At 45.8% G+C, this 23,021-nt stretch overlaps 1 protein-coding gene across 1 annotated transcript in view; it reads right to left on the bottom strand.

Moving 5' to 3' along the window:
- Nucleotides 1-1,324: 1,324 nt before the first annotated feature.
- The window catches only part of ebf1a (EBF transcription factor 1a), a 54,277-nt gene continuing 32,580 nt past the window's right edge, over nucleotides 1,325-23,021 (bottom strand). The window contains 10 exon segments of the mRNA XM_054597110.1: nucleotides 1,325-4,232; nucleotides 5,475-5,543; nucleotides 5,762-5,830; nucleotides 5,833-5,958; nucleotides 7,875-8,054; nucleotides 9,267-9,429; nucleotides 9,995-10,060; nucleotides 13,454-13,542; nucleotides 20,862-20,988; nucleotides 22,598-22,728. Of these exon segments, the coding sequence (XP_054453085.1) occupies nucleotides 5,476-5,543; nucleotides 5,762-5,830; nucleotides 5,833-5,958; nucleotides 7,875-8,054; nucleotides 9,267-9,429; nucleotides 9,995-10,060; nucleotides 13,454-13,542; nucleotides 20,862-20,988; nucleotides 22,598-22,728 (1,019 nt within the window). The 3' untranslated portion in view covers nucleotides 1,325-4,232; nucleotide 5,475.

The following is a 23,021-nucleotide window of genomic DNA, read 5'->3' as shown; positions in this document are numbered from 1 at the left end:
GAGGAGGAGGAGGAGGAGGGAGGAGGAGGAGAGCGAGATGGTGAGGAATATGTGCATTAATATATTTCATTAGGATACAAGTAGCACAGAAGCTCCTGAGCAGCACCTCTCTTGATGTGTGAAGGCTCTGCTGTCTGTATCCAGAGCAGCAGGCCCGTAGTTCTCCAGGAATAGTGTCTAATGTTATGTCTCCAGAGGTTCTGCCGGCTCCACGCTGCCCTCGGCCTCCCACTCCTATTGTCCTCCTCCCACACTGACCAGTCTATCTGGGCCCGAAAAGCTGCTGGAAATAAAGAGCAAAATGGGCTCACCTTTTGTCTGTGTGCACTTATGATTTATGAGTGTGCGCGTGTGTTTGAATGTGTGTGTTTCAGTGCAACCCGAATTTGGGGGAAAGCGGAATCCCTGGAGTCACGCGGTGCAGTAACATGGCAGCGGCGCTCGGCTCGCTAATCAAAAACATTAGGCTCTAGGACTCATTTTCTCCAGCACTGAGTGTGTAACCTCCATAATTCAATATCCCACCTCTTACTGCTAAACCGCGCACACTACAACCCACTTTACTGTTTGTCAGCAAACTATCAACTCTGTTATTAGATATGTGGGGGGAAAAACCCCTGTGCAGTTACAAACCTTTGGGCAATTAAGGAGGCAAACACACACAAGCACACACAGTGTTTACGAGTACGTATTTCATCAGTACTTCCAGGTCCCCCCCCCCCACACACACACACACTTGGTGTTTCGGAAGCCTCCGGTTACCGTGGAGACCCTGGAACACTTTGAGGTCAGCAGAATCCTGGGATCCGCTGTTTTCACAAGCTAATCCAATCGCAGCCCCCTAAATTAGATATGCAAAAAATAAAAAAATAATTAATTTTCTGCTGATGACCGGGTATGCAAATGATGACTCAATTATGGTGGGCTGGTGCGTTCGCAATTAATAACCTCGGAATCATCATTAACTAATATGTTTAGGAGGAAACTTGTCAGGCTAACCATGTTCACGATGCCATCAGTAATGCATTAATGAATTAGATTCATTAGAGCAAGGAGCCCAGCACGGGGGAGGGGGAGGACGGGGGGGCAGGTCTGTTTCTGACCTGTGGAATTAGTGTTAGCCAGTTCTCCTCTATTCTTAGTCAACGGCCTGTCAGCTATTTGGGTATGACGTTTTCAATCAAAAAAGATCAGAAAGTCAAAAAAAAAAAAATCTCACTGAATTGAGTGAACCTGAGTTCATGTCACAGGAATCCAAAACATGGCAAATTTCAAAAATAACAAAATGACAACTGACAAAGTCACAGACAAGAGGTAACTTTAATTCAACATTGTGAGAGTCCAAAAGTTATCTTACAGCTCAATTTTCATCAAAAACAATAACAATCTATACAGTAGATTTTTTTTTTCTTCCCTTATATCATAGAGCTGTTCAGTGTATTTGCAGTCAGAGAGAAAACAGAGGGAAAAATAGACACCAGCTATTTGGTTTGCATCTTTTTTTTGTTGTTTGTTACCTAAATACAAAACTTTGTCACCCATTACCAATATTCATAATCAGGATGGAACTTTGCTTACAAAGAAGCCATTGTATGACAACAGACCTCTGTAGTTCATTTGAAACAGATACGGAGCGGCCCCTCCCGCCCCGGCCCCGACCAGCACAGGCACACAAGTGCCTGAAAAACACTCGTCTGTCAGCAGGCGCCTCTGTTAAAACGGTCCTTTCTACCCACTTAACAAAACCAGGCTCTAGAAAAGAAAAGCAGAGAGAAAAGCCCTATTCTCTGTCCAGCAACAGCTTGAAGACACACGGCAGACACAAAGAAAAGACTACAGAAATGGCTGAGAGGCCGAGGAGCTCCCTTTCATGCTTCCTCACTTGTTCTTTTTGTGTTTAGCTTGTAATGAAGCTGTGATGTCCAAAGGCTAATACACGGAGAGAAGGACCGGGGGGATCGACTGTCAGATGCTGGAGTCAGACCTACGGCTCCATGTGTGAGATTAAAATTGTGCTGTGACAGTGCTCGTCTTCACTGTGCGCCCCCCTTTGTACTACAATGAATACAGCTCTGCGGTGTCACACTGTTGTGATCCTGTGGCTGATGAGAAATATTACCAACATGCGGTTGCAATTATTTCATTAATCGGAAAAAAAGCTACATAATCGCTACAAAAAAAAGAAAAAAGAACTAGTGTTTCTGTGAACACTAAAGTGCAACGAGCACAGCTGAGACAGGCGTCTCAGCGTCGACTGTCCTTCAAAGTGTGCCATGCTGTAGTATTCTAGTACATCGGGGTGTGTGTGTGATTGTTGAATTATGGCTCTTTGTATTCTAGTCTGGCTTCACCACCAAACACAGTGGGTTTGTGCTTTGTCCCCAAGTTCCCATGAATTCCTCTGTGGCAATAGACAATTGTGGTGAGGGTAGAAAACTGTACACGTGATTGAATGAAGAATGGGTTTGCATTGTTAAGGCATCTAGACTGCTGGTAAAGATTACAGTGACAGAAAAAAAGAAAGAGTATATAGATACAGTATGTAAGCAGGCATAAATAACGTAGGAAAAGAAAGAACAGAGGGGAAAAAAGAGGAACTCAAAGAAAGAAAAACACAGAGCAATTTCTTAGTTCTCTTGGTTTCCACACACAAAAAAAAGAAAGTGTCACTCAAGAGAAGAACCCATGCATATTATCAGTTCAAGAACAGTATCAATCTGAAAGCCTCAGAGCTCGAACAAAAAAGATATAGATTTACAGTATATATTAATGTGTGTATATATTCTTAAAAAATCTACTTCAACCAAATACTCTGAATAAGATGCTACTTTTTTTGCCATACAATAAACATTTTCATAAGGAAAAAAAACTTTTTTTTATTAACTTACAAATAATACAAAAATAGACAATGGCATGTTTTTGAATCAACAAATTAAAGCATGGTATACCAATGCAAAACAATCAACATACAAAACAAACAAAAAAAAAGATACAAAAAGTCACATTTAAATAGTGGGAGACAACAGTAAATAATGAAACAAAACACTGTGAAATATGTTCACTTATTGTATTAAACTTACACAACACAACTAAACGAGGGTGAGAGGAAATGTACAAATACAAGGGATAAATACATTATTTATAGGATATTTTACAGAATCCCCTTTTTTGTATCCAAATCCATGTTTGCCATGTTTAGCAGATGAGATATTAACAACACACAGTAAATCTATCTTCTGTACTGAGAAGCTGCCTTAAGACATTTAATGTTTACAGTTCAAACTATAGCTATCGCGAAAAGAAAAGAAACATCAAATGAAAAATTCAACTTTTTTTATGTACAAAAATATATCACATATATCACGCATTTATTCTAATTTGATATTTGCTAGACTCCTTCAGTACAGTGCTGGCTGGACGCACACATCCTCTGGCTTTTCAAGTCTCTGCTAAAATCTCAGACAAAAAGTCAATTTTGGCTAAATCATCACCTTTTCTTCACATGACAAGCAGAAAAGCATATTGCAAACAGCTCAATCCTCACAGTTTTATTAAAATTCAAACAAACAAATCAAACAAGGGGGGGAAAAAGAAAGGCATGTTTTCTGAAAGTTGAGGGTTTACTTTGCTCTTTTCTCTATTTCTTTGTTTTTTTGTGGTGTTGACCTTAGTTCCATTTGGCCAGTGTGTTGTTACGTGGTTTTAGTGAGCAGGCTGAGCTAAGGAAAGCATCCACTATTGTGACAGAGGTTACGTAAACTTTCATGGCCAAACCAACACTTCACTGTTGTTTGTGTGAGTTATGGATTGCAAGACGGCGTGGGGGCCTCCAGTAATCAAACCCAAACCTTACAGGCATAAACATAAAGATAAATAAATGCTCTTTTCATGAGGTCAGTGTCACACTGTGGGTAAACTATCAGTCTCTATACACTCCATCCAACGCGGTGTCAGAGAAGCTACACTAATTCAACCAAGAAGGGAAATAACATCACAAAGGTTCGTATTGTTCCTTTTTTTTTTCTCCTCCCCCTATCCCTTCAGATGAAATCCCAATGGAAAGGCCTGAGTTTAACAGAGTCCTGCATCTTATCTTGACTTCCTTCAGTTCAGCTCCGGAGCACAATAGAGACTCGCCAGACTCCGCTACTGTGTCTTTTTCCTCTCAACATTCCCAAATCTCCAGCTATCCCAGATCCTCTACATGGGTGGAACGATCATCCCGGGAATCGCTGCTTTGTGGGAAAAAGAGTGGGAGGAAGACGTTGGAAAGGGGGGGGAGGTAAAGAAAGAAAGAAAGAGAGAGAGAGAGAGAGAGAGAGAGAGGTCAGTCATGTGATTGCTGGGTTTCATCTGTCATCACAACAGTCACATAACAGAAATGTGCTCCGGCATCTGGCGAACAAAGACGACTCTCCCTCATTATCTCTTCATTCCGAAGCCCCCTAAAATCAAAACATTTTCTCCGCTGCGCCGCTAACTTGGCGCGCACCGACGACATCATTCAACTTTTCACAGGCTTTCTGAATAGCTTCATGCAAGAGCTGCCGCTGTTAATTGTTAGCAGTCGCATTGTGTAAGCCCATTGTGCACTGCGGAGCATGATTCAAACACGAGTGAGAGGAATAAAGAGAGACGCAGTGACGTGGGATGACAGAGGTGATGAAATTACGCTCGACACGTGAACATGGGAATGGAAGCCTTGGCCTTTATTCCCATTTTTACCTTCTTATATCATGCTCTCCCTTCAACTCACTCCAACATCTTCCCCACCTTACTCCCACCTCCCCCTCACCCCTTTCCCTTCCCCCCCCATTTTTACACAGAAGCAATCACAGGGAGGATTTTTTCATACAACATATTGGCTCCCTATTGATTCCCCTTCTCTCTTCAATCCACTAATTCCCTGGTTATTTCCTAAGTGTCTCCAGCTTCTTGGGATTAACAAAATTGGGAGTGTGTGTGTTCGCAAGCCTGTGTGTGTGTGTGTGTGTGTGTCAGTGTGATCAGTGCACAGTGGCCAATGGCCCTTTGGGTCACCGTGGTCAGCGCTCATCAACGCCGACAGAGGAAGTGAGGAAGTGCTTAGCTTGGGGCTCTGATAACGATTCCCATCCATCATTTCTCTCTCTCAGGATCTCAACACCATGCAACATCCTGCCTAGACGAACAGACCCTGTGCTGCATTCGATGGAAATGGGAGAACGGAGTGACCCGCGGTGGCATAACAACCCCCCACCCCGTCCCCACGCCCCCTACAGAGACACCCACCGGAGAACTGGCAGGAAGCAGGAAGTGAAAACAGGAAATGGAACACATGTGGCGTGGCATGCTGTCTCTTTGACGAGCCAAGGGTGACAAATAAAAACAAAAAAGAGAAGCAAGGGTAGGGCAGGGTGAGCTGGTGGTGCAAATGAGCATCGTGGGATAGTACGGCGTGGAAAAGAAACAGAGAAAGGAGAAAATGAACGTACTTCAGGAGAAGGCCAGGCCCTGCAGAGAGTTGTTTGATGAGTACTTGCTAGAGTCCACAAAAGACTGATCTACAGTGAGGAAGGAGAGTGGAGGGGTTCAAGGAGGGTAGGGAAAGGAAAAACAGGGAGTGAGGAGGAGGAAGAAAAGGAAAATCAGAGGAAGAAGTGGGAGTACAAGTGAGAGATTGTTAACATAAGGAGGTTTAAAGAGCAGGATTAAAGCTTGATCAAAAGGTATACACATAAAAACAGAAGCTCTGAAATAATTATGCTGTTCACAGGCTTACCTTGCAGGCTGTTATTATTAGCGCTGGTGCACGTGGGCGGGGGGGAGTTCTGGGGTCGCACGACGGGGCAAAGGCGCTCTTCTGCTTGACGGCGGCGGACACCATGTTGGCTGGGGAGAAGGAGAAGATGCCGGAGGAGCTGCTGCAGTTGGAGGGCAGGCTGGTCGACGAGGCCATGGTGGGGCTTGAAGGGACGACTGAGAGAAGAGAGACGGGTGGGAAAGGGGGGGTTAAGGGGGTCATCGGGAGCACGTCAGGGAAGAGAGACAGGGAGGAGAGATGATGATGGAGAGGGGAGAGACAAGGTTAGAGAGAGGGCCGAGGGCAGAGGACGGGCAGACGGGACGAACAGAAAGGGACTGGTCAATGGATGATGGCGGGGGGGGGGGAGGGAGGGGGATGATTTTTGGACTCAGATCAACTGGCTCAGATATGTTTTGTTCTTAAGCAACCACCTTGCAAAGAGATATTCCATAGCTAAGACAAAAATGTGTTAAGTTGGAAACTTGCACCGAAAGCATCCCGAGGCACTTTCCCCCTCTGATCAGTCTGTTTTGATGACTCATCGTGTTGCTCAAGGGGTGCAACCGCTTGATAAGCATCTCCTCGCTGACCCGGGGTGCTGTTCACGTAATATGTTTTCGGGGCAAACAAGGCTCTCCCTGACCACCTTCATCACAGATAATCATGCAAGAGATTTCACTAAAGAGCCAGAGCAAAATCCAACACTTGAGCTGATAACATCTGCTTGACAATAATCACTGCTTCTTTGTGTTTCCAGTGCTATCACATTCAGCCATCTGCGCCTTGACAACATATTTATTCGTAATTCGCTTGTAGGGAGCCCTACAAGCTTACTTACTAAAAAATCTCATCAGCTTAGTTGCAAACAATACAATAAATTCAAAGTTTTGACGGCAAACCATGTCATTGTTTCGGAGAAGTTGATACTCCGACAGACAGGTTGAATAAAACGTAATAAATAGGTGTTAAATGATAACTTCCTCCATTTTGGATTATCCGACAATCCAACCATAACCCTTCAGAGGTCAGCAATGTTAAAATGGCTTGCAATTTTTTAGGCAAATTCAAGGATCAAAGTTCATCAAAAGTTAAACTCTACTGATTGATTGCTCAATGCTATTCTGCTGTGTTAAATTCTGGTGCAACTAGGAGTTAAGGCTTTACAGTTGTGAAAGTCACATCATCACTAAAGCTCTGGATTACATTGTGTGAAGATTTCCCACATAAAACAGCTCAGTATTTTGAAAAAAAAGCTTTAAGCTGAAATTTTGAGAATTTTTGCGAGTGGGCTTTGTACAAGAAAGCTGATAGCTGGATTTTGGTGTAAGACAAAAATTACCAGAAGGTTATCTTTAAAAACCTAAATCCAGTCTCCCTCTGACATCATCCCATCCATCCTCCCGGGTTTGTCTTTTGTCTGCTAATACACTAAGAGCATTTTCCCCCTCAGTGATTTTACAATCAACCGAGTCGTATTTCACCTGCCCTCTGATATCTGCTTCTGCCTTTATTGTTGTTATTATCCAACACTTAGCTTTTATGGCTCTTCCTGACAAATCCTCGCAATAAAGTCATAATCCATTTATGAAGGGGCCTAACTAATCAATTAATGAAAATTGGACCCACAAAGGCAGGCCGAGGGGCCATTGATTGAAAGTGTCTGTGTGGGGCCGATGAGCCTGTTAAAATACTTGTTAACACCCAGGAATCAAAGAGCTGAAATGGAATTGCTTCTCTAGCAATTAGTTTATTGATTTAATCAAGGGTCTTTAATGTAGAGGGTGAATGTGTGTGTGTGAGCAGAGGTGGTGGGGTGTGTGTGTCAGGGGGGTGCTAGGTGATCTGCTCCCCTGGCCAATAAAGTGGGGATTTGCGTTTGACTCTGTTCTTAAAGAAACAGATGAGCCAGCTGAACTGCACGACTTTCCCCCTTGTGTGTCACTCCTTATCTCCACCTCCCTCTCTCAGTTCCTGTCGAATGTGTACTCTTTTATGTTCAAAAGGCTCAGACTCAGTCTTTCCGCCTTCCATCCCTTGGATTTGTCATTCCCTCTTTGTTTCAGATCTAGGATGTGGTGTATTTACTCACTAGCATAGGGCGAGTTGCCTGCAGATCCATTGAGGAAGTTGGGCGAGGTGCCCAAGGTTGCCATGCCAGAGTTAGCGTAGCCGTTCATGCTAGTGGAGACAGAGTTGTAGCCACTCTGCTGGGGAGTTGAGCTGGGGACATAACCATGAGGGGACACACTGCTCGTATTCCTACTGAAACCTAGGGACAGCAAAAGGGAGGGAGATGGAGAGAGAATAGGTGTTAGGGGTGTAGCAGATGGCAGACAAAACAAAACGAGAACGTGCAACGCTGCCAAATACTCCTTTCCTGACGCGGCTAATGGACATAGCGATACAAGCCAAAATAAATTCTCAAAAAACTCTTAAGACAGCATATGGCCGAGCAACAAAGCAATGAACAGAGCGGAGGACGAGTGATATGAGAGGGAACTAGCTGCCATCCAACTACTAAAACAAGAGCCCTTTAACCTCACTGGCTCCTCTCCAAAATTAGATCAATTGATAAGGCAATTAACACTAAAAGGCCTCTGAGGCTCTCTTGTAATTTATAAAGAATGAAGCCAGTATTCCTGACAGGACCTTTCTCTTCTTTATGCTTTACAGGGGCAGCGAAAAGAAAAGGGGACAAGATGGAAAGGAGACTATAAATATCCACCTCAGTTCCAATGCGCTGACACTGGAGAAAAAAAAAACAGCTGGAATTGAACATCAGGAATTTCTGCTCTCTAGTGCAACGAGGGCTGCACTTCTCTACCGTAGAAGCCTCCTGCTTCATAATTAGGTACCACCAATTCCCATTCCTCATCCGTTATGAGTTGGAAACTGCAGGCCAGAAGTCTCACAGCTGATATCTGTTGTTTTCTTCACATCGGAGCGTGTTACCAGATGAAGATGAAGGACAGAGGAAGCTCATTGGAAGTATTGAGACATATCCAGAGGCTGGTCTATCCGCTCTCCTCTCCTTCCCCTGATACATGTGATGAATCACCACTGACTGCGCCCACATCTCTCTCTGTCAGACAGGGGCCGACCCCAGTCTAATATACACACCCCTAGGACCCACTCATATTTCTCCATCGTACTCCATCCACAGCTCTCTTTTTCTCCATTCTTCACTCTCTCACCCTCGTTCTTTCCACGTCTCAAGTCTTCCCTGTTTCTTACAGCAGCCTCCTCCTCCTCCTCCTCCTGTCCTCCTTTTTCAGAATCCTCCTTGTTTGTTCCACACTCTTAAATCAACCTCTCTAAATTTCCCACATGAAAAATGTAATCTCCCTATTGACTACTCATCTTTATTATCCATGCTCCTTTCAACAAAAAAAAAACAACCTATCAAATAATTAAATAAATAAAGCGCCACCACATTTCCCATGATAATTGACTTTAATTGTTTCCTGTTGACTTTGCTCACCCTGATTGGCCGTTTGTGCCACCTCTGACCCAGTGAAGGAGTTTACGGACATCATGCCAGAATGGACGGAGCCGCTGCCAAGGCCGGCTAGCTGGTTGTGCCCTCGTGGCACTGTTGTGTAGAGGGCCTCTGCGATATCCGCTGCTCGTTTCAGAATCATTTCCTAACCATGAGGGAGAAAAAAAAAAAAAAAGATGTGGTCAGGAACAGAGGCAGCAGAGAAGAGAAGAGAAGAGAAGAGAAGAGAAGAAAATAAAATATGCCCTTGATGCAGGCATTATGGTCTCACAAGAATGCTAGATCTCCACTAGAGATATTGTGCATGTGAAAGTAAAAGAATGAATGTTTTTTATCAGTGGTCACTGGGAGTGGTGGGATTGGTTCCAGTAAATGGATGAAATGCCTCATTAACAGACTCATCAAATCTTTATCCCACTTCTCCTCCTCCTACTCATCTGCTTCTGTTCCTTTCCTATTCTCATCTCCTCCCTCTATATTCAGTTCTCATTGTACATCTCCTCCTGTCCTCCTCAACACATGAGCTAATAGAAGCACTGACTTATACCTATGTGTGTGTGTATGTGGGTCCTAGATCTCGCTTGAACACAGCAGGATGCTGCCGGGCCGGCGGAGAGACATCGCCTTTGATGCTGCGAGTGGTCTGAACCACAAACATAATTTGAGGAAAAGATATTGATGTTTGTGTTTGTGCTGGTGTGAGTGTTTACCTGGTTATTGTGAGGCATCCCGTACAAGGCCTCCACCAAGTCTGCTGCTCTCTTTAAGATCACCTCCTACAATCAAGCACAGAAAGGGGAAGAGGATTGATCACGGGTGCGACGGCTCAAAGAGTTCAGTCACTTTTATTACATTTCACGTCTTGGATTATGCTGTGAATGCAGAACAGAGAGTGCAAGAGAGGAAGGAGGCAGACGGAGGAAGAGAAATGGGCCTGTCCTGGCACTTTGTTACTAGCTGGGCAGTTTGGGAGAGCAGAGGTAAGATACTGTTATCTGTGAATAAAACATGAGCCTGTATCTCTCTATCAGTCAGCCGTCTTCTACGTCTTCTCCTCCCTACTGTCACCGCCGGATCATGAATCTACTACACATGATCACACATCAATCTCATTTAACACAACATATCATCAGGTTGACGGCTAAACAAGTCCGCTCGTCAGCGGGGACGCACCCCCGTCTCCTGCCCTGTATTAACCCTGGTAATGATCCAAGTGAATAGCCCCGCATCCACTTTGTGTGATAAATGTCGAACACCATCGCTCAGGTGAAAACCGCAGACTGGAATTTCCCACATCAAACATTTATCCGTCCGTAGTGTTTGCTGTTCCTCCGCGCTCATTTTCTACCGCTTACCCTCCTTTCTCTCCTCACCCCATCTCTATTCTTCTCCCCTCCCTGAGTGTATGAGTGTGTGACTCCAGGCAGTCGTTATATGCGTGTGTGATGTAGACACCTACAGCCCTACGAAACCCTTTTTAAAAGTTAATGTGCCGGGGCCAGGATATATGCTGGAGGCGCGACAACCAGAAAATTGCAGCCCCCTCCCCTTCAACCTTCCCCTCGTTTCTTTCTCTCCCTCCCTCTCTTCCACTGGCGCACACACACGCTGTGCGCTATACCCTCCTGAGTGTATCCCTCGCTGTGAACAAGCCCCGGAGCATGTGTGCTCTCTGTTCCGTGACACACCGCCTTTCAATCAGACCTCATATCACACACACACACACACACACACACACACACACACACACACGAACGCAGGCGTAACCGCACACTCAGCCACGCACATGTGGAGGCTGTCGAGCACGCCCAGGACATGACGAGAGGGTCAGCAAAGCAATAAAGATTGTAGAGCGCTGTCCGAGGTGCTAAATTCACTCAATAATGGGAGCGCTGCCTCTGTGTTAACCTCCCATTACTAGCACTATCTGGGGGAGGCAGAGAGGGAGGCAGGGTGGATGAGGGGGGGGAGAGAGACGCGAAGAGGGGAGACCAGAGAGGAGGCCTGCTCTGTTTGATTGAGAGATGTAGAGGCCCTAGGAAGGTAAGTGGTTCTTTAGTATGTATGCGCCGCTCCTCGCTTCCTTCTCTCTGCTTTTCCTCGACGCCCCATGCCTCCCAGGGATTGCCAGATAGGTAGATGGATGGATGAAGGGAGGGAGGGGGAGAGGGAGAGGGGGAGGAGGAGGGGGGGAATGAGGGAAGTGTGGGGCATTAGGACACAAACAGATCCCCAGCTGGAGTGTAACGATGTTCAGGGAGGACACGTGAAACCTCAGTCACTCCATCTAAAACATTTATTTTTTTGCTTCTCTCGTTCAGACCTTCTGTCTGTGCATCTCTGTCTCTAATCTCCTCCCGCTCTCTCTCTTCACCTGCGTCTCCAAACTTCTTTCTCTCTCGTCTCTCTTCGTCTCTCTCTCCCGTTCTCTCTATTAATCACCCTCTCGTGGTCCTGTGCCCTGTCTGTACCTATCAGTCTCTCGTTAGCAAAGGGATCTGTCCAGTAGCTAAACGCGATTAGCCAGCGCTCCAGAGTCGTTCTGATAAACAGATAAATGTGGTTAGCGCCGTGCTGCCTCCCTAGCTCTGCTGCTGTAAGGGGAGACCATTTCCTGGGCGCAGGGTCTCTTCCCGTAAAGTCAGGCCCACAGAGACGTCAACAGGAAGGGGAACCTGATCCAGAGCAGAGCCTGGCCTCGTCTGGCAGGAGCGGTCACTCATTAGCCGGCCCCAGACCCCCAGCTCCACCACAGCCTTAGCTAAACACCCTGCAGTCTGGCTGTGCATGAGCTGCCTACTCCACTCTGACTGTCCGACTATTAGCGGCAGCACAGTATGGGGGCTGTGTTCGGCTGGACACTGGATCATTACCACAACATACAGAGATAGAACAGGCATTGGCAGATATCCCGCTTGTTCTCCGCTCAATGTATGTTTGGGCTCATTAAGAACACCCTGGAAAAAAGGTGCCACTAGAACAGAATACATTAAATTCCAAATCAATTTCATCTCGATTACAAATTGACTGAAGAACAGCCACAAAGAGGCATTTGCTAAGGTGACCATGAATGGACATTTGTAGCACAAGAAGTTGCCAGTGGATGCCCCCTCTCCTGCCCCCTCTCTCTGATGATTGAGGCCAACAGTTGAGAGAAGTGCGGTCAACAAACTGTTATTGCCTCAATAAAGGCACCAATCAATAGAGCTGAAATGAACAACCGGGCCTGCCAGCTACCGCTGTTCATTTAGAAGAGAAAGAGACACCATGGAGCGATTGGAGGAAGAGGAGGAGAGGAGAAGAGATGGATGGATACAAAGATATTTAGAGCAATACAGGGGGTTGATAGGCTAAAGACCAGAACTCACTAGGACAAGTCTTGTATCCACCAGACATGACACACATCGAGGACAAGTGATTTCTCTATCTTCCTTCTGCATCTACCTGAGCTCTCCATCTCTGCCTCATGGTGACTTCCCTCCACTGTGTGTAGGTGTGTGTGTGTGTGTGTGTGTGTGTGTGTGTGTGTGTGTGTGTGTGTGCACGTACAGCAACAAAGAAGTGTGTGTGTGCATTTCTAAGTGTGTGTGCGTGTGTATGTGTGTGCTGGAAGTAATAAAGTCCACCCGGGGTTGACTTCGATCCACTGACCCAGCAGGAGGTAAGACTGGACAGCTATGATGGATCACCTAACCTGCTTCTGCCTCTCTCTTCCTCTCTCTCCCCTCAACCTCCTTTCCTCCCTCTCTCCCTCTTTTCCTCCCTCCATCCATCCCTTTCCCCTCCCACTTTGCCAGTCTAAATGACCTTATACTCAGTGGAAGGATGAATAGAGTTGCTTGTGCGTTTCGCTGCGCAAATAAAGTGTTTGTTTTAGCAGAAAATGACCATGAAACGTATGATAAAATGTTAATGTGCTAACCGCGTTAGTCATGTATAGCCTACTGTCTCTATAGCACACAGTCATTCCTCTGTATGTGAGGTCATGCTGCCCTTGTGCCATTTCTGTCCATGCATGCTATGAAACTCTAGTAGTTGTCAATACAAATCTGTGTTACCAAGACAAATTCCTCGAAAATAATTGCATGTGGCAAGCAGCATGAGCACAGACACATGAGAGGAGAGGAGAGGAGAGGAGAGGAGAGAGGAGAGGAGAGGAGGCGCTGTACCTTGGGTAATCTCTCTTGGTCTCCGGGGTGTCTGGGGATGACCTTCTGTAACCTCTGGAAGCCGTAGTCTATGGTTGGCTCGTTCAGCGCTAAGCACAAACAGAACAGAGAAAAAAAAACTTTTAATGCTTGATCCTTAATGATGAAAACACCTTACTGTTCAACAGCAACAGAGAGATACAGCAGGAGGAAGGAGTCTGCGGTAGAAAACGACTGAATTAAGCACGGTTTTGCACGAGTATTTCAACATTCAAACTAAACACGCTGAAAATGTGGGTGTTCTCTATTAAGTCTGGTGTGTGTCTTTGTTTGCCTGTGATGTAATGAATCTCTCTTTGTCGCCTGCTTTGGTGGTTAATAAAAAGACTGTCAGGAATCAGGCAGAGTGTGTGTGTGTGTGTGTGTGTGTGTGTGCGTGCGTGTGTGTGTGTGTGTGTGTGTGTGTGTGTGTGTGTGTGTGTGTGTGTGTGTGTGTGTGTGTGTGTGTGTGTGTGTCCTGTGGTCTTGCGTTGATCAGCGACTAATATAAGCAATTACAGAGACTGGTTCCAATATAACAAAGGCTTGATCGCTCCGGGGAACAAGCTAAACACACACACACACACACACACACACATACATAAAGACAGTCGCAAACACTCACATGCACACACAAACACACACACACAGAGTCAGATCATCCAGGCAGCAGGGAGAAAGCACTCTCTCGGCATGCTGTGGTCGTGCTACGGTAATTGAATATGAGAAGATTTACCATGAATATTTAAACATTAGAATAAATACAATGAAGATCTGAGGCTTATAGTACAAACACTTCAGAGGAGGATTGTTGGATAAGTGCTCTCTACTTATAATTCATTCCTAATGTACTCTCTCTCTCTCTCTCTTCTGTCTTTTACCCTCCTCCTCCCCCCTGGTTCTCTTTGTGAGTTGCCTGGTGAGTCGATGCACATGGATAACAGTCTTACCTACTTTTTCGGGGCTACAGCCTACAAGATGCTGCTTCAGTACAGAGTTTGTGGCTTCAACATTTGTGTTTTGTACTTCCATGTTTGTAAAAACTGAAAGGAAAGGAGCCATTGTGCGTGAGGATCGCCTGTATGTGTCAGTGCCGTCCGTCTGTTTCCCCTGTGGGTCGCAGCTTGGACGTTTCCTGAGGGCTGATGCCCTGCTCGCCTCACATCTGAGCAGCCAGGCTGACTAGGCGGCCCCCAGAAAAAAGGCCCCTAGAGGCTATGAGTACAAGCTGTCCTGCTGGACCTCTAGTGACTTCACCATGGCTCCTCCTGAGCCGCTCACTCGAACACACAGACAGACCAAAAGAGAGCAAAGGAGAAAGAATCGGCGCTGCTCTGTTTTGGCAACACAGACACATTTGGACAGCTCTCCCAGCGGACCGTTCCAGTAATCCATAAGAGTGAGAGAAAGGAAAGGTGAACAGCTAGAAGCAAAGACAGAACAGAGGGGGGAAAGTAGAGACGCCAGAGGCAGGCTCAACTTCTGAGGAATAACACGCATTAGGGGCCAGCTGGTCCGCTGATAAAATAAGCCAAAACAATGAGATGATCACATGCAACAAATAAAGTATGAATTATTTCTGAGGACAAATATTTGACATTACTTCCCTATTCTCTGATCTCGCTAAAGCCTTAAGGAGGATTTGCCCTGGATTAGGCCCGCAGTCTGAGGAGGGGATTGTTCCCGACAACATCCTCTCTTTCGTCTCAAAGGCTTTTGTTTTTATGATGAATTTTTTATCAGTTCTCCACAATGCGCCAAATGAGCCACGAGTGAACAATAGCATAAAAAACCCTAAGACATACACAGATACCCCCTATTACAAATAAAGAGACAATTTCCGTAATTGACAGAGGAAGTGATATTGTCTCTGCTCATTTTCAAGGACCATAAACCAGAGGAGGAGTTTGTGGGGGACAATGTGCACCACTAACTACCTGGATGTGTCTCTTTGGGGGATTATCTTGGCATTTTATGCTCTTATATCTCAATATCTCACATTTCCCAACAGGAATTAGCACTGGAAGAAAAACAACCTCTCCTGCCTCGAAAGAGGAGTGTCGTGTCGGTACACTCCAGGATTCAAAGCACACTCTTCTATACAGGTATATTTATAATCCTTAGCTGTCGCTCTCCAGAAGAGCAAATCAAAGCCAGTAAAACATAACTGCCATAAATAAATGAATAGATGAGCAACAGCCCTGGACTGAAGGGATTCACCTAGCAATCACCCACATCAGATCAGATCAATGCTCATGGAAATTTCATGAAGCCTAGAATCCACACCGCTTCATATTTCACTATAATAACCCACAGAGCCGCAGGGGGAGTGTGTATGAAGGGGTGAGGGGGTGGGAGGAGGAGGAGGAGGCAAGGGTGGAGGACTGTTGGACGTATGAGCTTGGGGGGAGGGATATAAGCGGGGGGGGGGGTATAGGGTGCAAAGAGCAGGAGGTGGTGGTGGGGTGGGGATGGGGGGTTAGAGGGAAAATTGAGAGGTCAGCATGGTGTAGTCGTCCTGGAAACACAGGGGAGGAGGAGGGGAAACTACAGTAAGTGTCCAGTCGCCCTGTCTCCTTCTCCTCCTGAGTCACAACACAGTGTGTGTGAGTGGACAGGCTACTTGCAGGGTTAGGTAATTGGCTCTGAGGCTTGATGTTAACACCTTAACAGGCCCTCAGACAGTGGGTAAGGAGCTGATCATATCACAACCCTCTGTTTCTCTCTCTCCTTCTCACTCTCCGCTCCTCCGTCTCCCCTCTACCCCTCCCTCCCCCCCCCCTCTTTCCCTCCCCTCTGCAGTCTCCAGTGCTCAGGTGTGATCTCATAAGCGCTGCCTTGCGATCGATGCCGCCAGTGGCAGGGGGTTCAATAGCCCTGAATTACGGCTTCATTTCTCCCCCCCCGCCACCCCACCCTCACACAGATGAGAGCTGCCTCCCCCCATTACCACCACACACACACACACACACACACACACACACACACACACACACACACACACACACACACACACACACACACACACACACCTATATATACACAACACCCCCACAGACTACTCACAATCCAGATCAATACCTTACAATCTAATTTTTATCCATTTTTCTATAAACCACGAGATTGCGTTTATTTGCAGAATCCGACAAGCTAAATAAAGCATCGCTTGAACATGTCAGGGAGACTAATGCATGGCTGGAAATTCATACACAGAAAACAGATGAGTGGAGCTTTTTGCTCCTAAAGGAAGGAAGAGGCTGAGGCTGTGGAAGAAGGAGAGGAGGAGAGGACAGAGGGAAGGAGGAGGAGGAGGGGGACGCTAAGAGATTCTACAAATCAATGGAGGTGTGGATGCTACTACAACCTAAGCTCTAATTATCTGTTGCAAAAACTGCATGTCGACAGTTAACAATACCTGACAGCACGGCTTCTCACTAGGAGAATGCAGATTCTGGGAATCTGGAGGAAAAAGTGCGTGCTTCAATTAAGATATAAGAAAACATAAGAAATAATTTCCCCGGTGAACGCTGCTCATTTCAGCAGGGTGTAAAATAATCTTCGTTCGAAATTCATTTACATCATCATCATGGACCAGATGCTCCTATAATAAGAACGGAGCGTGCTAAAGAGGGAAGACAAGCCACATGGTGCAGAAAATTAATCTCAATCTCAAATAGAGGTGTGAATTTCCTCACTGTTAAGACTGTGTGCAGTAAACGTGAATGTGTGCAGCTATCTCAGCTGGCCCCGTCTCCAGCTGGAGACCGGCCGTTTTAATCAACAGCAGGCCTCCACCCGAGCTCAATAAAAGACCGCATTCACAAATAGGAGCAAGACGAGTAATTGACCAGCTCGTGGCTGCACCCCACTTTTATTGCCAGATGACTACATGCTGCATTTGAGTGTGTAATGTGTGAATGTGCGCGAGAGTAGGTGTATCACACGTGCATATGAACGTAGAATATATCTGTAGGTATATGTTAGCAATAGACTTTGTCATTGATTCTGCAAATTGCACCAACATCATGACATCCACACAATCAGCATCAGATATTTTACTGATTTGTTAGTACTCAGACACCATTCGAGCAAAGTTTAACTCGAATAATTTACAAGAACTTTATAGAGGATGTTCATGGTTACAACACTAACTGTGGCATCATCTGTGTTGACTAGAATGACAGACAACTGACAGTCCTTCCTCTACTCCTAAAACTAATTTGGAGTACAGAGGCAGGCACAGAGAGACGGGGAGAGATTTCAGCAGCATCCCGGCGGGTTTAAATTCTGCTCTTGACTTTTGTCTTTTACCTCACTTTTCCTGCTCCTCCTCACGGCACCTGAGTGATGTTTCCTACACACCTAATCTGCACTCAGAGCTGAAAAACTACCCCTAATGTTTGTGCGTGCGTGTATGTGGATGCGTGTCGGTGCGCACGGTGCTGGCCTTAATGTGAGCCGGCAGAGTCTTTTAATATCAGCCGGAGCTGTAGGGGAAGCACTAAGCAGACAAGGCTGCATACTGAGGAGGGAGGGATTGCCTTTTGAACGACAAGGGTGATTCATCAACTCCCCCAATCTATGGCCAGTATCCCTGTGTTACACACACACAAACACATACACACAAATACACACACGAGCCCTGGTGGCAGAGAGTATTATCACTCTATATTGCATGGAGAAAAGAAAAGGGAGAGCATCTTTGATGAATGTTACAAAGACAGCAATCCAGTAAAAGGTGATACACAACCAAACATGGAGACGCATTTGTACAGGGGAGACGGGGGAGAGGGGGGTGGGCAATGACCTGATAATGAGAGAGAAAGAGCGAGAGAGAGAGAGGGAGGGAGGGAGAGAGGGAGGGAGATTAGGGAGAGCTCTCAGCCCCAGAGGTGCGTAAGGCAGAGGGCAGAGAGAGGAACAGAAGGGGGATAAGGGGATAAAAAGACAGAGGAAGAGCAGAGAATTAAAAAAAGAAAAAACATTCTTTTATTCTTATCAGTGAAGAGCTTAATTGCCTTTGATGAGACTAATTGGAGCTTTCTGAAGTCTAATGGCAGAGGAGTCCTCAGAGACGGCAGAGGACACATTACTGTAATAGCTTCTCTCCGAATCTCCTCTGCACCAAAAGTCCGCTGCTTGTCTCCTCTGTCCTGAACTATGGCGGAAATTTTTCCATTCAGCGCCGGCTGGTTGTGGAGTATCAATGATCAGGCTGAGAAGGGTGGAGGAGGGTAAACCTATAGATGGGTTATGTGTGTGTGTGTGTGTGTGTGTGTGTTTGTGTGTGTATGTTTGTGTGTGTGTGTGTGTGTGTGTGTGTGTGTGTGTGTGTGTGTGTTTTGCAAAGTAGCGGTAGCAGCAGTATTGGGTATGTGTTGACTTAATTAGGTCTGTGAGCTGCTCGCTTTCCTCTCCTCAGCTGAAGTTGATTAGCAATGCCAGCTGTCCCCAATGTAATTCAACGTGCGCATGTGTGTGTGTGTGTGTGTGATTGTGCGTGCACATGTAGTATATGAGTATATGCATGTCTGCGAGAGTGGGGCTGTGTTGATGTGTGTGTGTCTGCGCGCTAGCTGCCAGCTGCCACGCAGTGCTGCCAATCCTCCATGATTAGTACCCACTGGCAACTGGGCTCAAACTGGTGCCAAACAGACCCAGGAGGGCAACATGGCCCGTGGTAATCCTCCATCCCTCTCTCTCCCATCATTCTCCTCTCTTTCATTTCTCATCCACCTCTCTCCACTCTCATCAATTGCCTTTTTTTTATGCTCCAAATGCTCTGCTCATCCCCTCGTTGTTCTCTGCCTCTCATTCAGGATCCCGAAACGTGAGCAGGTTCTTCCTCGCTCGGAGAACGTGAAATGCCAAAAAGGGGCAGATAGTGGAGCTGAGGGAGAGGTACAAATACCCACTGAAGGTGCAGAGCAGTGGCTGAAGTGAAGTGTGTGAAGAGTGGAACTGGGATCTGTGCCTCGACACGGTTGACTGTGTCACTGTGAAGGTGCCAGCGCTTGGCAAGCAGCAGCACAGTGTGTGTGTTCAACTCCCACTGGATGACCTCTTGCCACCCCTCACCTGTTGAGATTCTTCTATGTGCCTCCGTGGAAGCCAAGAGGCAGAGAGAGCGAGGAGAGAGAGGAGATGAATTCATCCAAAGAGGCAAGTTTTGAATAAGTGAATGTGACAAGGGGAAAGAGTGGAGGGCTGGGAAGAGATAGGGCGTTTATGCATACGGTTCCCACATGTCTGGCACATTAAAAGGCTGCGCGCGCACACACACACACACACACACACATATGCGTACACCTACACACACTTATATACACACAGCTCTATGAGTTTGGCAGAGTGCGGTGCTGTTGGACAGCTCCGGCATGGCAAAGGCTGCCCACCCATCTGCCCTCTGTCTTAGTAATGCAGTTACTTGTCAATGTGCATGTGTGTGTATGTGCGCTTGGAGTACATTCACACACGTACAAACAAACACAGGCAGCCTATGGCAGCCTTTCCCATAAGTACACAAACACAGAGTCATAATTATGACGCATGGACATGGATTCTGTCCAGTAATTAGGACAGGCACAAGATGCAGAAAATGCATGGCGGCAATGTGACGCACACGCTCTCTCTCAATTGTGATTTTGTCAAATGTTGGCAATTCACAGCCGGGGCTTACGGCCTAAGTCTATCAGTGGTTGAGATTACAGACAGATTTATGTGATTCACAACCCCCCCGGGGACCTGTGGCCTCGCATTGGTTAATCACCGCTTCACATTCACTCTCTCTGCCGCTCTTTTCGCTGCACGGCTATAACTCTGCACCGATACGCTCCGATGTAACACTCAAGTTATTCATGCCCCTGCCCTCACTGTCAAAAAAACACACATTCTCCTCATGGACCTCTTCCTTTGTGAATCACGCCTTCGACAGGGTTAAATCTCAATAATCCCACTAATCAAAAGGTTAAACCTCCCCCCGACCTTCACCTGCTTCATAAAAGAGAGTAAACACTTTTCCTTGTCTGAACAGAAAGGCTTTTGCGCTGAATTATTGAGTCGTGTTACTCAATTTTAAATTGTTTAGCATGCACATTTTTCACCAGAAACGGTGTTGAGAAAAATGATGAATGATTGTTTATAGACTGCACCAGGTTACTTTTATCAGATATTGCAAATAAACTGTCCTAATACAACGTATGTGCATTTTTCTTTTATGTGATTATAGTTTTTATAAACAAGTTATAAAAGTATAAAAGCTAGTTGTAGTTGTTGTTTAAAATGAGAGAATCCAGTAGAAAATTGCATGAGAAAAGCTATCAGATAAGGTAGATTGGGGCTACATTAGCTCTGTTAATTAGTGTCATTAGTAAGTGTTAGTGTGTAGTACCTGTGTAGATGAAGCGTCCAGGTGTGCCTTTGCAGAACTGTTTGGATTTGTAGGACAGCGTGACCTCCACCACCCCGGGGATGTGTCTGGGTGGAGTTTGCACACGAATGGCGTGGGGGGTGATCAGCTAAAGGGGGGGGCAGAGAGGGCAGGAAGATTAATGCAATGAAACTTCATATCTAAACATGTGCTCGGGGGACTATTCTCGGCTCGCCTCAGACCTCTCCTTTTGCAGCTTTTGACTTTCTTTCTTTGTATAATCAGCCTGAAAATGATGTGTTAGCGCTAAAGCCCTCAGGTGGCCTCATAGCCCGAGGCAATGTCACTGTGAGGCTTAGGATGGTTATCACTGCTGACATGGACTCTATAAGAGGGGTTCAAAAGCAGTTATGTGTTTATGAATAAAACACACCTTCCTCTGCATACATCTATTACACAGTATAAGCAAACGTATAATATGCTCGTCTCTGTGTCTGTCAGCTGTGGCTGTCGAGCTGCCGTTAGCCACATTAAAGCACCACTGTGTCTTAAACAGACTCACTTAGTGTGTATGAGCCTGCTCGCCACGTATGTCTGTGTGTGTATGCTGAAGGGTCTTTGAAGGGAAACGGTAACAAGACAAAACACAGATGAGACCTCACTGAGTGCCTGTTTTTTCCCGCACGCTACAGTCAACTAGCACTCAAAGCTAGCGGCGCTCAAAAGCTATCAATGCTTCTGCCAGCAGCTATTGTGTATGTGCATGTGTGAGCGTGTGTGTTATTCTAACTGTCCCTTTCATTGCTCACTTAGCTACGCTTTCATTCCACCATTGTCTGGCCCCGATCACCTCTCAGCTAGATAATATAGGAGCTTTTTATAGAATTATTCCTTTACTAAAGAGAAAGCTGTTTAGCGGCGCCGCTCACTGACCTTCAATTTCACACATACACTACATTTACATTTTAGTCATGTGGCAGATGCTCCTTACAAAGAGATTCATACTGTACAGTGAGCACATATTCCAAGAAGGCAGATACTAAAGTAATTGAAGACAGGAAGTGGAGCTGAAAAGAGATATGACAAAAATACTGCTAAAGGGAGAAATGAGAAAGCAGGGCTGATATACTTTTGTTATGGGTTTGCAGTAGGGTTGAAATTAATGATCATTGTCATTATTAATTATCTATTTAGTGTTTTAAGAGTCACCTGAACTGAAATAGAATTTGTGAAGCTCAAACCAGCAAGTTATCTGAATGGTATTTTACTTGAAATTACTTGAGATATTCTGTTGATCAACTATTAATTGACTCATTGATTTAGTACTGGTTTACAGCAGACCCACCTGCCAGGGATCCCAAGATACTGTATACTTGATGGAGTGACAAGACGATCAAAGCAATTAGGAATGAAAACAGATTTCTGCTACACAATTATGTATGTGTCTTCTGCCTTTTTGCTAATGTTTTTTTCCATTTGAAATACTGCATATTTACACCTCTTTAGAACTTAAAAAAACCTCCTAATGAAACTATCTGAGAAGCAAACTTTGTTTTAACTGCTAACAACAGGGTTGCAGTTGTGGCAGACAAGGGGTCCAAACAGACATTGCCTTGTTATAAATGGGCCTCAAGCCGAAAAAGGTTGGGAACAAGTAGTTGACAGGAGAAAGGACTCTCTTTTAAAATGAGTGGTCAGGATGCAATCATATGCACATGTGCACATACACACACACCGATGACCAGGTGGAGACTTACCTCACTCCAGACCAGCATGGTTCCAAAGATGACCTGCAGGCCGTCAAAGAAGTTGTCCCCGATGATGATGACAGTAGCGCCCCCTGTGGTCCAGCCTTCACTGGGGCTGATGGCTTTGATGCTGGGGGTTGCTGCAAGAGTCACAGACAGAATAGATTAGATGCTAACCAACCTAATGACAGCCCATAAAGGTCTGTGCTATTGGCATAATGTACAGTGCCCTCTTCTTCTTCCCATCTCTTACTCTCTCACACACACACACACACACACATCACCTCTCTCCTCTCTCCCAGGGGTCGGGGGCGAGCGAGGAATACTAATCAGAGTGATTATACGCATCCCGTTATTAAACATCACCCCTGCCCTGTGTGTGAGGGCAGCGGCAGTGCGCTTGTTTTATGACACGTGGCAAAGCGTGCAGGCG

The sequence above is a fragment of the Anoplopoma fimbria genome, chromosome 4 (genome assembly GCF_027596085.1).
Source record: "Anoplopoma fimbria isolate UVic2021 breed Golden Eagle Sablefish chromosome 4, Afim_UVic_2022, whole genome shotgun sequence".
Classification (NCBI taxonomy): Eukaryota; Metazoa; Chordata; class Actinopteri; order Perciformes; family Anoplopomatidae; genus Anoplopoma; species Anoplopoma fimbria.
Note: the sequence above shows the minus strand (reverse complement) of the source record. Positions and strands in the feature narration are given on the sequence as shown.